Raw genomic sequence first — 16,076 nt, 5'->3', positions numbered from 1 at the left:
TATATTGCTAGCAATAAGGGGTTTGTGTGTGGGGAGGTTCGTTGACAAACCTTACTATCTCTGAGTGTTATTTCTTTAGATTGTTTAATCTTTCTATTAATTATTTAATGTCTAATGTTGTTTGTTTTAATTTTGATGTATATTGATTGTGGGTCACATAGATAAACTTTTGTCTATTGTTGGTGAAAGGTTATTTCATGTTATTTTAATGATGATGTGGCATATGAACATTTGTTATATTGCTATTGCCCTAACTAGTACTTATTCTTTTTTATTATTTTTTATTCCATAAATATAGGCCTGACCCTGAGCCTTGGACATAGGTGAGACCACCTAGAGCCTAGGCTCGGAGGGGCATATGATAATTTCGTCATACTCGTTGTTTCAAGAAAAAGGGGGGAAAAAAATCAGCTTTTCCATGTTTTCTTTCCTATTTCTGGAAATAACATAGGAATTGAAGTACATACGTGTGTAAGGTTAAACTGTGTAGTTATACGTACTATAATTCTAATAAATTGTCTTATCAGAGCGATTTCCTATAAAAATGTTAGAAGAAGTTTTCTTTTGTTAAAAAAAAAGGAAAGATTAGTGCATATAAGTTAAGGGCGGACCTATATAGGTCCGAAGGGGTCCACCCATTATTTTTGGAAAAAAAACTGTAAAATTGATATTGGACCATTTGGGTAATTAATTGCACTTGAAATTGTTAACTTATACATAATTAACTTATTTTAATGACAATGAAATATGCTTGTAGCATAATGGTTGCTTGAATGCTATTTTACAGAGGTTGTCTGAGTTCGAATCCTACTAGAAAGTGTGCATCCACGGCTTCATTGCATCTACAATATGAAAAATTGGAAATTATACAAGAAAATTTACTTGTTGAGATGTACGGTTGAGAATAACGTAGGTTTCCTATGTCCTATAAAATTTTATCTCATATTATATATACTCAGTAACACATCTATATCTAATATGATATCCTCTTTGATAACTACATTATCGGATGAGTTTATCATTTATCTCGAGAAGAGTCTGGAAGAGAGTATGAAGCTAGACTTTGGAGATAATGTAGTTAAAAAATACAACAAGTCTTGAAATGAGTTTTAAAAAAACTCATCTAATATATATTCTACTTTTTCTTCAACCAAATCAAATTATACCGCATCAAAGCCCTGTTCTTTTTGGCTTAATTTCAGTTTCAGGACTTATTTGGCAGTTCAGTTCAGTTCAGGAGCATTAAGTTCAGTTAAGTTCAGTTCAGTTCAGGAGCATTCAGTTCAGTTCAGGAGCATTAAGTTCAGTTCAGTTTAATTCAATTCAATTTAATTTAACAATAATAATAAATAATAATAATAATAATAATATTATTATTATTATTATTATTATTACTTATATTATTACTTATATTATTGTATTACTTATTATTTATATTTATATTATTATATTATTATATTACTTATTATTATTATTTATAACTAATTATTTATTAATAATTAATATAATTTATTATTTTTATTAATTAGTTACAACAATGCGGAACGGAGGGAGTATTAGTTATTAATTATTTAGTTATTAGTTATTAAATATGAATTATTATTATTAATATTTATCACTTATTATAATTATTAGTAATCAATTACAGATTATTATTATTGTTATTTATTATATAGTTATTTAGTTATTATTAATAATTATTCTTTAGTTATTAGTTAACATTTTTTTATTATTTATTATTTATTATTTATTATTTATTATTTATTATTTATTATTTATTATTTATTATTTATTATTTATTATTTATTATTATTATTTATTATTTATTATTTATTATTTATTATTTATTATTTATTATTTATTATTTATTATTTATTATTTATTATTTATTATTTATTATTTATTATTTATTATTTATTATTTATTATTATTATTTATTATTTATTATTTATTATTTATTATTTATTATTATTATTATTATTTATTATTTATTATTTATTATTTATTATTTATTATTTATTATTTATTATTTATTATTTATTATTTATTATTTATTATTTATTATTTATTATTTATTATTTATTATTTATTATTTATTATTTATTATTTATTATTTATTATTTATTATTTATTATTTATTATTTATTATTTATTATTTATTATTTATTATTTATTATTTATTATTTATTATTTATTATTTATTATTTATTATTTATTATTTATTATTCATTATTCATTATTGATTATTGATTATTGATTATTGATTATTGATTATTGATTATTTATTATTTATTATTTATTATTTATTATTTATTATTTATTATTTATTATTTATTATTATTATTTATTATTTATTATTTATTATTTATTATTTATTATTTATTATTTATTATTTATTATTTATTATTTATTATTTATTATTTATTATTTATTATTTATTATTTATTATTTATTATTTATTATTTATTATTTATTATTTATTATTTATTATTTATTATTTATTATTTATTATTTATTATTTATTATTATTATTTATTATTTATTATTTATTATTTATTATTTATTATTTATTATTTATTATTTATTATTTATTATTATTATTATTTATTATTTATTATTTATTATTTATTATTTATTATTTATTATTTATTATTTATTTCGGTAATATATTCTGTTAAGTTAAGTTAAGTTAAGTTCAGTTCAATTCAGTTCAGTTCAGCTCTAAAGAACAGGGCCCAAGTCTGATGGATAGTTCTCATACCGATTTATACGATGGATGACAAATTTGCATAAATATCCACTGTTTGGCCGGCCAGTCACCTCAGCTCCAAATTTAAATGAAAAAAAAGAAAGAAAAAAAGTTGACATTCTTTTTGTCTCTAGGTTTGCTTGAAGTCCATTTGATCTTTGAATAGGCGCTACAAGTAACTCCAACTAAACAATTTCAATTAACTCCTCAAATAGTTCAAAGATAATTAATTAGTAATACATTAATTTTAATTTTGAGGGGAAGTACTACGTTAATTAAGTTGTAACAACCTTAAATAATTTCATATTTCAAACGTAATAAATTAAACACATAATTGTAATAAAAAAATTACAAAAGGGTTTACTTTGTATAATTAAACTCTCAAGTCTCCTCCCATTTGCCTTTAAAACCCATTATTAATTAACCTCCTTTCAATCACCTTTCCCTCCAACAATTATCCACTGATCAAATTAAGTCAATAACAAATCAAAAACTTTTGTGTAATACCGTTTTATGTTTAGACCATTTTTTTTGGTAATAACTAAGGGCTCGTTCTATATCGTTTTTTGTTTTCAGTTTTTTGTTTTTTACAAAATTAAAAATCAAAATATGAAAACCACAAAAAGTAGTTTCTAGTTTTTTGTTGCCAGTTTTCATAATTAACATGATTACAATAGGTATGCCTATTTTTTAGTTAATAATTCAATCTAAATCATATGACTTATAAAACCAAAAAATCAAAAACTGGAAACTGATAGTGATATCGAACGGGACCTAAACTAGTGTAAAACATAACTAAAAGTAATGAAATCATAACTAATTGAATAACAAAATAGTTAAGGTATAAAGACAAATAGTTAAGTTTATGAGTCGAATAGTTATTAATTTTGAACAAACTTATTATTAACTAAAACTCATAAAATCTTAACTAATTGATGTCATTGCTTAACTAATTGGTTTAGTGCTTAGCTAATCAGTTTCATTAGGTGACAACAAAGTGGTCTAACAGTTAGACGGTCTTTCCTAAAAATTTGTAATAACCATTATGGACGATCCTAACCTTCGTGCTCGCCCTTCATCAAGGCCACTAGGTTCACCAACAACGCCACTCGTCCAACCACCAAGGCCACTAGGTTCACCAACAACGCCACTCGTCCAACCACCAAGGCCACTAGGTTCACCAACAACGCCACTCGTCCAACCACCAAGGCCATTAGGTTCAATGCATCAGTAGGGAACAACATCTACCACGAGGAGCACCTGGGTCAATCGGTCCGGATGGGGAAATTCCGGTCTTAGACCGGACCAGAAACCAAAATTTAAAGGACTGAAGACCGGACTTGAATCAACCGGTCTGGTCCGATTTCGGTCTATTTTCCGGTCTGGACCAGATTATGAGCACCCCTAAATTCATTGTCGCCGCTACCTGCAGGTCTATGAAATGCTAGATTACTAGAACCCAGAGGCTAGAGCTGAAAATTACCAGGTTTTGGACATAATATTTCAACTTTAAAAAAAAAATATGGGCTTTAGGTAACGTAAACAACAATTTTAGTTATAAATTTGACCTGACCCGAACGACCTGAAAGCCCACTATTTTTGGCCCAAAATAACGGGTTTTGGGCACTCAAAATTGTCCGAATAATGGACAGAACCCGTCACACCGTTTGATCAGGCCTACTAGAACCTAACAGTTTCTATCAACTGCTGCACTTACAGGCTTGCAGCTTCGGATGCTTGATAAATTCGTGTTTCTTTCCTTCAGTTTATTGCTTGTACTGTTGCAAAATTGATTTGTAAGAACGAAAGTGTAAACAATGTCAACCAATTCTCAGTTGATTCTACAACACTAACAGTAGTACCTGCAAGTTCACAACACTCTTAATAATATACGTAGTAAATATAGCTAAATATTTCTTACAGAAATGATGGGATATGTATCATAAAAAGTAACAGTGCAAGTTAAAAGTTGCAGTACACAAAATCAGTGAGATGTTAACAAATATTCGGATAATCAGATCACGGCCATAGGTCTGAAATCTTGTTTTGGACTCGGAAATTTCCCAAGCATCCTCTAGATGATGAATTACGAGTTTACAACCATAAACTTACACATCATAACAACTCCAGCATATAAATTTCGGATTTTTCATGAAATGCCCCTGAGGTTTGACTTAATGCACCAAATACCCCTAAACTTTCCAGAATGCACCAAATACCCCCGAGGTTTGAAAAAATAACACAAAATACCCTTAATGAGCATTTCCCGTCCATTCCGTTATGTCTCCGTTAACATTAAATTTTAACCATTAATTAAAGCAATTAACCCCCCCAAAAAAAAATCAATTAACCCCAAAATAAATCAATTATCCCCAAAAAAATAAAATCAATTAACCCTTCTTCTTCCCTTCTATTCGCCACCTTCACAATTCCAACACCCGCAATTCGCCAAGAAACTCAACTTCTACTCCCCTCCAAAAATGAATGATTAGTGGAGAAGTATATAATTAATCCAACACCCAAAACCTACATAAGTTCATATGGAAAATTGGACCCATTAATGGAGGTGTACCTTTCTATTTTGTTGTTCAAACACCTGCCGACTTCCCAGATATTAAGCGTTAATTTCTCGAATTTGGAAGTTTTCGTCGCTAATTGACGGAAATGTATACGATCTGTTTGTTTCTTTGACAAAATTCGTGCTTGCTTTATCGATTTTGTGTGATTGTTGATAATTTTGTGTGTTTTTTGGATTTTTGGGTCTTAATCTGGGTGAATTTTTTCTGGGTTTTGGGAGAAAGAGGAGAGACAAGGAAGGGCAATGGCGTTGTTTTGGTAGCTGGGCGGCGATTTCCATGGCAGAGGGAAGAAGGAACATGGACGGTGGTAGCTGGGTGCTCTTTTCTCTCTCCTCCCAGGCTCCCAGCCAAGCTCCACCGCCACTACCCTCTCTCCTCTCAGCCATGTTTTTCGTCGTACGTATGCAGTCCACCCATAGCCACCACCGCCCAACAATCCCGGTGGCTATGGGTGGATTGTGTCCCGGTGGTGCACCAAGGAAGGAGATCGAGAGGTGGGCTTCGTTCCAGGCAGAAAGGGGGGAGCAATGTTGGCTTCCAAATCATCATCTTAGCCTACAACGAAGCAATTAATGGTGGCGGAAGAGAAGAAAAAGAAGATGATAATGATGATGAATTGATGATTGATGGCGTGAAAGAAGAGAGTAGTATAAGTGAAAGAAAGCCCAAAGTTTTGATTTTTTTAAAAAATAATAGTTAATTAAATTTTTTTAGTTTTAATTGATATAATTAAGTGTTAATATTAGGATTAGTAGAGAAAATGGTTGAGAAAGGGCAAAAAAGTAAATTCACGCTAACGGAGACTTAACGGAATGGACGGAAAATGCTCATTAAGGGTATTTTGTGTTATTTTTTAAAACCTCGGGGGTATTTGGTGCATTCTGGAAAGTTTAGGGGTATTTGGTGCATTAAGGCAAACCTCGGGGGCATTTCATGAAAAATCCGTATAAATTTTGAACCAACTGTTCTTTCCCTCGCGATGACATAAACCACAACAACTCCATTACACTCCCAAGTCAATATCGAACAAATGCAGATTCAAATACAATTCAAGGAAAAACCAAGTGGTACTAACTATACAGATAGGCACGGGTCTTAAAATTAACCTGTGACTCAGGTTGCCACCATTGCTGCAGAGCATGAGCTTTCTTCAGATCCGGGGCAGCCGCTAAGTTGATTGTTAAGCAGGCTGAGGGAAGGAGATGAGTTGCCTCTGCTTCTTTCCCGAATGCTGTCATCAATAGACCCCCGAGTGAATGCTGAGTTGCCAGTTTTTCAATTTGCCCTACCCCGAGATTTTCCATCTTTTCACGGTGCTGAAAATACCCGATATATTCCGAACATAAATGATCACCGGGGTGTACGTATAGGTTCGGGATCCACGTTGCTAACGAAGAAAAAGTCTCCACCGAACGATTCTTCTGCTGGGGCTGTTTTATAGCCATGGCAAAGGCAAGTCCCGCAGTTATCACGCTCCCAGCAACTCGAATCCCGTGTTTGACTCCTTCATTCTTGATTTGTTCTATTGGGGCCGAAACGAATGGTGGGTTGAAAAGGAAAGTTTCGAGTAAAGTTCCCGCCACGGCCATCTCCTTTCCCGCAAGAATGGCCATGGCCGCCCCTAGGGAATGGCCCGCCAACCAAACGTTCCGGTTTTGGGAAGAAGCAACCACGGCTCTTACCGTTTGGATCGCGATTCTCGAGCGAGTTGTTTTGTGGAGCCCTTGCTGAAGGATATGGAGATCCAGCTCGATGTCACGTGTAACACTGTCTCGGTTGGTTAAGGTGCCTCTTAAAGCAATCACGTAATGAGGGATTACTTTCTTTGACTGATCCGATGGGGATGTTTTCAGTTCATATTCATAAATGGCACCGAAGGTTGATTGATCGACATCATCAACAAGTTGTCTGAGGAGGCGAAAATTAAAGAACTCCCAAAAAGGGGGTGCAAGAGCACGATTACCATCGCGGTTTTCTTGGCGATCGCGTTCAAGGTTGTAGACCCCGGCAACAAGGGATGCAGCAACGGACCTCCGGTGATGCTCATTATCCCTGAATAGAGTCAAGAACAATATCAATCCTCCAATTCATCATACAACCAAGAAGGAACCTTAATTTAGTATGGTCTATTACAGTTGGTAGACCACATGGCCAACTAAGTAAAGAAAAGTAATACATAGATGAAGCCATGGTAAATAGCTGAACACCATACACAAACATATACGACTTCAAACATCTTAAGACATAAAGTTTACATTTCACTTCAAGAGAAGAATAATTCTTTGCTAACGGCACATCTTCTCAGTGGAAAAGTATGTCACTTATGCTATCAATTATGGAGTAATTAAATGTCCACCTGTTTTCCAAGGAGGATTTCAGTGTCTTTTTGAAATGTCTTATTATAAGTTACCAAGGGAAAACAATAGTTATAGAAAAACAAGAGGCTGGACAAAGCTGCAAATGTAGGAAAACATACAGTTCTAAACTGCATGCATAATCTCAGCAAAAAAAAAAAGGGAGGCAGACAAAATCCAAACAACCCACAAAAGATGAAAACTAAACCTGCTGCATTACACAAGTACAAAGAATGATGCAGACAAGAACTGCGAAACATATGCTTCTAGATAAACGCATAACTTTTGCAACATAAACTCAATAAATATTAAATGCTTCCAAAGTGTTCCTCCCAAAGCAAGGGAAGAGAGGATCGAACGTACACAGCATTACCTTAGCGATAATAGAGAGGTTGTTTCTATAAAGGGTGTGTTTTTTTCAACTTACCTTGACTTATCTAACCTTATTTGAACATATTTTTTCTGAACTTGTGAGTATGTCTAGCTTGTTAGAATTTATTTGGTCTAAACAACTTTTTTGAACTAATCTGAAATTATCTTGACTTATCACCTATCAAAACTTATTTTATCTATACTTATCTTACTTAAACCAAAGTGAAATTATCTCAACTTATTTTGTCAGAAATATGTCAAAAAGTTTAGGAGAAACTTAACACCCTTCATCACAAACACAACAACCGTCTCCAACTTCTCAATAAACTAGAAGCACATATATAGTCCAATGAGCCACTAAGATCAAGTCTATTATAATTCAAGGCCAAAGAATAGTACAGTGTACATCTTTTTGCTGATTGGCTCCACAAAATAGAAAGAAATATAGTATAATTATTTGCAGCAATTGAAGAAGACACGCATTATTTGTAACCTGCCGCTTGGTACCGCAGAATTAGAAAGCATGTATAACATTCATGAAGCAATAGCATAAATTACTCAAGTAATTAAGCAATTAATTCAGACTCCACCTTCCCACTCTACTCATATAAAGAAAAACAGTTCTATCAAATGCAAAGTGAGTAAATGACTATCCAACCAATATTGTCATGAAGATAAGGTCTTACCAGTCAACAACTGTAAGGTGCAACGGTCCAATAGAGTTAAAACTATCTTTGTCATATACAGGCGCTATAATAGCCATTACAAGTTTATGATCTACTTCTTTCTGATAACCTCTGATGTATTACACTGCAGAAAACATGAGTTAGAAGCAGCATCAAATATATCCACTACAAGTCACCAAGAGACTTTGAGTAAAATAAAATAGCTAAATTCAGGAAGCTGCATCATGTGCACAATTTAAACATCAAGATGTTGACTCTGAGATTTCTGTTTTTCTTTTGTCATGATAACGACGATATGCTAAAGAATTTCTCATGCTTGTCAGTAAGCTGAGTTGATTTGAAGAGACTTATAGAAAGCAAGAAAAAAAACTCAAAAACGAAATTGAGAATTCAAATCAGTTAATCAGCAGATTATGGACAACTGCCTAATATTCCCATGTGACCTAAGCAATGGTCCAAAGCAACTTTCACATTTTTGATTGGCTGTTGGAGATGAACAGTTGGTTTGACATTTCATTCAAGTCAACTGTTAATCAAAATGATTGTGGAATTGTGCAGCTAATACTACTTAACAAAATAACAACACACATAAACAAATATCGAATGAGTATTTGGTTTCTATTAGGCTTTTAACATATTTGAGTGTGAGCTATACTATGAATCTATATGAGAATTGACAGGTATTCTGAAAACGGGTGCAAAATAGATTGTTTCCCCCCATACATTACAAATAGTCCTTCTTGGAATCTTGGTACCATCTAATCAACCACCACAAACATGAAAATCAAATGAGTATATAGTTAGACCCAAGAGAGGAGCATAGATGTAGCAATTAATATCCAGATTCACATTCCAAAAGAAACAAGTGAAAAATATATCACCATCTCAACAAACTACGTCCATGCCAAAAGCCTATCGTCTATCAAGCTTTTCAATTTATGGCAAAATTAACCAGAGCTACACTATACAGAAAAGAGATAGCAAACAGCCAGACACCATTAGATGTAATCAAATCACATAGTTAATCCTTTTCCCATGAATGGAAACAAACCGATGAATGGAAACAAATCAATGTCACATGCTTTTCCCATGGTTCATTCAATTTTCAATAACTACAATCACAGTAGGTTTTGTTATTATAAGTCCTATCTGCCTCCACAACAATACAATAACACCGAAACCTCAAGTTTAAGCTCCATAGTCCAAAACAGCTAAGTTCAGAGATCCGCAGAGAAATAAATTCCTTTAATTACACATGATTTTCACATGGTTCATTCAATTTTCTACAACTACAATCACACTAGGGTTTTCTTACTTCTATGAACGGTTTTGTTACTTCTATGAATCCTATATGCCTTCACAGCAATACAATAACACCAAAACATCAGGTTTAAGCTCCATAGTCCAAAACAGCTAATTTCAGAGATTTGTAGAGAAATAAAATCCTTTCTTTACACATGATTTTCACATGGTTCATTCAACTTTCTAAAACTACAATCACACTGCGGTTTTCTTACTTCTATGAGTTCTATCTGCCTTCACAACAATGCAATAACACCGAAACCTCGGGTTAAAGCTCCATAGTCCAAAACAGCTAAGTTCAGAGACTCATAGAGAAATAAATTCCTTTCTTTACACACCGACATTGTTTTGCTTTCAGTGATCATACATGCATTTCACATCAACATGTCCCTAAATATTCAGGCATACTCCCTAAACAAGGGTTTTCTTAATAATTCATAAAAATGTACAAGAATCAAATTAACAAGAAGAAATCCCAAACAAGCATATTTGCAACTAACAAAATTACCACAATATTAGCAGTTAAGGGGAAATTTGCAAAACCCAAGTCAATGCCCCTTCAAACCCAGATTATTTCACTAAAATTCTAAACGTTTGCATCAAAAAAACATTAATGTTCAATTGCAATTAGAAAAAACAACAATAAATTTGAAATGGGATTCATGAAGCGACATTAATACCAGAAAACAAAACATTATTATAGTAAAAAGGGAAGTAATTTACCTTTGAAATTGAAGATTTAACACCGACACCGACACCGACACCGACAATATAGAATTAAGGGGATTTGATGTTTGAATGTCGTTTTCGATAAAATAGGATGGGGGGTTTAAGCTCTTTCGGGGGTGGTTATGGAAGAGGAAATGCCCAGAATAGATCCGATGATTGAAATTTGAAAGTGATTTTTGTGTGTGTTTAACGTCACTTAATTAAATTGCGTCGTTAATTTTGTTGGTGAGACTGAGACCTTTCAGGGTGATTTTGTTGCCTACCTTTTTCATGCCAAGGTGGAATTCTGAGTTTGGATCTTGGATAGAATAAACCTTTTTGGCTTTTCAAGTGTGACTTCAGTAAAGAATCAATTTTCCATTTGGGGTTGTTTTTTTAAAAATAAAATTAAAATTAAAATTAAGCACACTATCTGAAATATTTTTCTGGATGAAGTATAAAGACTCCGAGTCAATTAAATAGAGAATAAAAAGAATAATGAAACTAGCCTAAGACCTTAGAGTGTATCAGCTATTGGTCATGGCTTGGTCATGAGGGAGAGAGCATTAAAATCAATAAAGAAATAAGAGAGATAAGAAATAGGAAGAGAGAAAAACATGACCTGGTCATGCCTACCTAAACTAATGCTTGGTCATAGAGTGTAGAGAAGACACATGGAAATAAGATTGTTTATTTTTTATTTCTTTATTTTGGTATGGGTAGGATAAAAGTAGAAAAAAGAAAAAGATGACTAAATTTAATTGGTCTTCCATTGGGGGTTAGTGGTGATGGTTGGGCATGAGAGTTGGTCATGAGTAAATTGTAACAGACAAAATTTATTTTATTTGATGACTAATTCTTTTTGGTCATCCACTAGTTTTAAGACCAGGTGAGACAACCACGCGCGGTACAAATACAAAAAATTTGTCTCTCCTTCCATTTTCTGCAAAGCGGGACTTCATCCTTCTCTCCTCCCATCCTTCTCCCTGCAACACAAAACCCTAACCTCTATCCCCCCCCCCCCCCCTCTCTCCTCCAAAACTCAGGCACCTCACCTCATCAATCACAACACAAGATGAGGCAACCCTTACAAGGTGCAACTGATGTTCCATGGAGTCACAACCACCAGCAGGGGATAGCGAAGCCACTGCATGACCATCAGTCCGCACTGAAGAAACATCGCAACCACCAATGCAGGTTACTTCGCGATTGCAGTCACTGGCAACAAGCACAACCTCGGTTTGATCTACAATAACCTAATCGAAACCAAAACAAAAATTAATAATCGATGTTAGGCTTAATTGATAGTTCAAGATAATCACATAGCTCCCCTTAAAGGTCGTTGCCTTCAAGTAATGTAGTTTCGAGAATGAGGATTGATTCAAGATAATCACAAGGAAGGGAATAGTTAAAAGGACACAAAACTAATCATCATTTCATAAACACCATCAAAACCACAAAACAAAATCCAAACCAAAATATAAACATTAGAATGCACGGTATAGGTACATTCATAATCATGTTCATCACAACTGCGAAAAAATGAGACAAATTAGAACATCGAAATGCAAAAATCATAGCATAATTCACATGTAATGTAATACGGATCTAAACTTGATTAAATATCAAGTCCAATAAGATCGAACAATGCACTAACAAAAACGCAATGGATTTGATCAAAATTTAGCCAAACACAATCATAAAAACAAAGAAAAAAAAAATTAAAAGATCGACCTTCTTCCGAAGACCAGAAGTTCCTGGTTTCTGGCAGGCTAAGTTTCAGCGCGAGAAACTTTAACCTTCTTCGAATTTTTCACGCAATTCGAACCAAAAAAGCTGAGATCGTCCAAATTTTCGACAATAACCCAAATTAAATAACCATTTAAATTAAATTTATTGTGTATCGTATTTATTTTTATTAATTTAGATGCTAAACATTTATACGCCTTATATTTTCACGAAGACACTATAGGTGGTTTTTGGGAAGTGATAAATCCAAGGAAAATTATACTTCTTCCAAGGAAATCCACATTTTTTTTAAGTTGATTTCCTTGGAAGAAGTGAAATTCTTCCTTGGATTTATCATTTCCCGTGGTTTTTGCTTTGCTGCTTTGTTGGTTGTAAACTCAGGCACTTGAAAGCTTTGAGTTAGTCATCATGTTGCTTAGCTTTTCTTTAGTGCTTGTTTGCTTTTGTGTCCTGTTGGCTAGCTTTTGTTAGGTGAATTCTTTCTCCCTTTGGTAATAAATTTACTATTTAATTGCCAAAAAAAAAAACTCTATTTCTTAAGAGAAAATTGGATTTTTCAAATAAGTATTTGATGAAATTGAAAGTAATTCCATTATTTCTAAATGGGAGTCCTTGTTTTTAAAAGGGTTAAGGAAGTTATAGATAAATCATTTTTCATGTCTACGGAGTATGGGGTCAAGTTAAACCTAGTTGAGAATGATATAAGAATATGGATAAGTGGATAACAATCATAAGTCATAACACTAAGACTTGGATTACAACCCATTTTCAAAGTCGTGACTTTCTTGGTCTACTCTCATACGGAGTAGTATAATAAAAATATGGGGCTGGCCAAATTTATGAGATACACGAATATATGACCCAAAGTTCCTACATTCATTTTCAAGTGCATTTCCAAACTCAAAAGCAAACGAACGATCTCAGTTACTCGCTTAAGATTAATCAGTTGGTGTACAGTAGTTTTTTTGTTTTTTTTTTTGGTGCGAATGAGCCATTAGGGCAATATAAATTACAAATGGGGGCGGAGGGATTCGAACCTGAGACCTGTTGTACACAGGCCCTCAATCTTAACCATTAGGCCAAGACATCATTGGTATTGGTGTACAGTAGTTGATGTATATAGGAATATATAGTTATGAATAAAGAAGGGTGAAAGCATTTTTAGAACATTCTAAGTTCTGATTTGCAAGCAATGCACACAAAGAAATAGCCATTCAACCCAGCTTGTTCATTCATTCATTTTATGATAAAAACTAGTTAGTGCCCCGGGCGATGCCCCGAATAGTAGAAGAATTGATCAATTAGATTATTATATAATCAGTTTTGAGTCAAATAAGAGGTTATAGGTTCAGAACCTATAACTACCATTTTTTCTCATGATTAAGAAAGTACGTTCTATGACCGAGTTGCCATGTCAAAGATGACTATGCGTCATGTGATCATTATATAGGAAGCGACATGTGGCGAGATGACAATGTTTGCTTTGGAGTTTTAATAATAGTATAGATTGTCCTAACAAGGAGCATTACTATGTGTAATGTGGCTCATGAATAACCACTACCCTCAACACATTTTAAGTAGGCGAAGAAACGGGATGTTGATCGATCAAGTCAAACAACTCGTCCCCAATTCCAAAACCAAGCATTCTAGCCATGTCATTAGTCTTCAATCTAGCCTTTGAAGTGGGAAAACCTTGTTGCTTTAACCAAGGGTATATTGTGAACACCTTATTCATGATGAACAATTCCAACGCCTCTGGGTTGAACACCACTCCCATTCTCATACTCATCTACATAGTACATACACACACAAAATAAACATTGATCACCAAATCGATAACAAGTACTACTATATAATACATTATCTATGAGTATGTCCTTAATTGGTATCCTCGATAAAATTATATAAGTTACCTGGTGTGGAACAAGCATGGCAGTATAACGAGCAAGTTCACCAGCACGCCAATCCAACAAAAGGGGAAGCCAAGGATAAGTGGCATCAAGTCTCACATACCAAAGTCTTATTTCTGGGAATTCTGATACTTCTCTTTGATCATATGGATCCTCCCTTTTGTACTTTATCGTGAACCCTATTGTACGTTCCAGATACTCCTCCGGATTAACTATAATTATCATATAACATGTTTTTTAATTAGTCACATTTTCATGATACTAACTTTTTGTAACCTTTTACCCATAAGTTGAAGTTGAAGTTGAAGTTGAAAATTAATAGTTAAAGATATTAATAGTTAAAGTTGAAAATTGACAACAAGTGTATGTACAGTGTCATTCTAATAGATGCATTTATTCAAAAACAGGACTCGGGGGAGTACTTTGTATGACATTGAGCATATTGTGTGTATACGTAATACGATATAAGATTTGAATTATGGATTAGTAGCTAGTTAAAACTAAGATTAGCAAAAATATGTAATACCATTTAATATGAACTTATGATGCATGATTTTTGTCATAAAATTTAATTTAACATGTTTCATATTTGGTAACAATATAATACTCCCTCCGTATTTATTTAAGGGATATATTTGGTCGGGCACGCGTATTAAGAAAAAGAATTGAATGAAATAAAGTAATAAACCAAATGGGTGGAGTAGATATTTTAATAAGAAAAACAAGTGGGGACCATGTCATTTTAGGGAGTGGGGGTGGGGATGAGGTGTAGATAGATTATTTAATTAGATGATGGGGTTGATAAGTTACTAAAAATGGCAAGTGTATCTCTTAAATAAACATGACCTGAAAAGACCAGTGTATCTCTTAAACAAATACAGAGAGAGTACAACGATAAGAATAAATTAGTAAAAAAACGCATATAAAATGTACTACTAAAAAACAAATAAATAAAATTACCAGAGGAAGATGAGGAAATGGCAGTGGCAGATTGGAAGGGAGATAAGTCTAGACGTCGAATGGCATCAGTATCTATGATGACCTCATATCTTCCTTGTTTTGGGGGCATTGGCTCTGGAGCTTTAGCTAATTAAACCAAATTACAAAAGAATCAATTAATAATAAACTCGCGCAATTAAAATTTAAAAACCAATAATCACGTTTGATAGTATAATTGAATTTCACCTTGAAGATCATCATCACTGAGGAGGGAGAGGTCATAGTTGCCTTGTGGGTTGAAAGATACTTTGGGTATAATAAATTGGTGAAGTGTGCTTCTTCTCGTATTGTTGGCTAATAAAATGGAGAGACAAGAACAAGAACAAGAAGAAGGAGGAAACCATACTGATTTCCAGCAAGAATTAGAGTTTAAAGGAGTATTTCGTTGAGAAATGGAAGATGGATGAACTGGAACTGGAACTGGAATTGCGGGTGTTGTTGTGAAGGCAACCATGATTTTGGCGCCTACAAAATGCTTGGTCGATTGCTTTTACTTTATCTTCTATTATGTCATCCCATTCTCTTTTTGTTTTTTTCCCTTCAAATTTCAATTTCATGTGGGACATCACATCACATATTCACAAGTTTGCATTTTTTGCTCTTTTCTCTCTCCTCATTTTCTCTGAAAATCGCATTCTCAACCATGACAATGGCGATGAAGCATCAAC

General features: G+C 33.1%; 2 protein-coding genes across 2 annotated transcripts; both read right to left on the bottom strand.

Moving 5' to 3' along the window:
• Nucleotides 1-6,308: 6,308 nt before the first annotated feature.
• LOC110786398 (GDSL esterase/lipase At4g10955) lies at nt 6,309-11,106 on the bottom strand. The gene is made up of 3 exons (XM_021990951.2): nt 10,766-11,106; nt 8,741-8,864; nt 6,309-7,380 (listed from the first exon to the last, which is right to left on the bottom strand). Exons 2-3 carry the CDS (start codon nt 8,815-8,817, stop codon nt 6,399-6,401), a joined length of 1,059 nt encoding a protein of 352 aa, XP_021846643.2. The 5' UTR covers nt 8,818-8,864; nt 10,766-11,106; the 3' UTR covers nt 6,309-6,398.
• Nucleotides 11,107-13,905: 2,799 nt separating this feature from the next.
• LOC110786399 (protein CHLORORESPIRATORY REDUCTION 6, chloroplastic) lies at nt 13,906-15,862 on the bottom strand. The gene is made up of 4 exons (XM_021990952.2): nt 15,595-15,862; nt 15,370-15,495; nt 14,413-14,621; nt 13,906-14,288 (listed from the first exon to the last, which is right to left on the bottom strand). The coding sequence occupies exons 1-4, from the start codon at nt 15,860-15,862 to the stop codon at nt 14,073-14,075; spliced, it is 819 nt and encodes a 272-aa protein (XP_021846644.1). The 3' UTR covers nt 13,906-14,072.
• Between the last annotated feature and the right edge of the window lie 214 nt (nt 15,863-16,076).

The sequence above is a fragment of the Spinacia oleracea genome, chromosome 6, assembly GCF_020520425.1.
Source record: "Spinacia oleracea cultivar Varoflay chromosome 6, BTI_SOV_V1, whole genome shotgun sequence".
In the NCBI taxonomy this organism is placed as follows: domain Eukaryota; kingdom Viridiplantae; phylum Streptophyta; class Magnoliopsida; order Caryophyllales; family Amaranthaceae; genus Spinacia; species Spinacia oleracea.
This window is presented reverse-complemented; position numbering and strand designations above follow the sequence as displayed.

What these genes read in the sequence shown, in the direction of transcription:
- LOC110786399 (XM_021990952.2), bottom strand. Translation starts at nt 15,862, where the DNA reads ATGGTTGCCTTCACAACAACACCCGCAATTCCAGTTCCAGTTCCAGTT. An exon ending in CATTTCCTCATCTTCCTCTG is followed by an intron (nt 14,622 to 15,369) that starts GTAATTTTATTT and finishes TGATAATTATAG; the next exon opens with TTAATCCGGAGGAGTATCTG. An exon ending in CCATGCTTGTTCCACACCAG is followed by an intron (nt 14,289 to 14,412) that starts GTAACTTATATA and finishes TGTACTATGTAG; the next exon opens with ATGAGTATGAGAATGGGAGT.
- LOC110786398 (XM_021990951.2), bottom strand. Translation starts at nt 8,817, where the DNA reads ATGGCTATTATAGCGCCTGTATATGACAAAGATAGTTTTAACTCTATT. An exon ending in CACCTTACAGTTGTTGACTG is followed by an intron (nt 7,381 to 8,740) that starts GTAAGACCTTAT and finishes GACTCTATTCAG; the next exon opens with GGATAATGAGCATCACCGGA.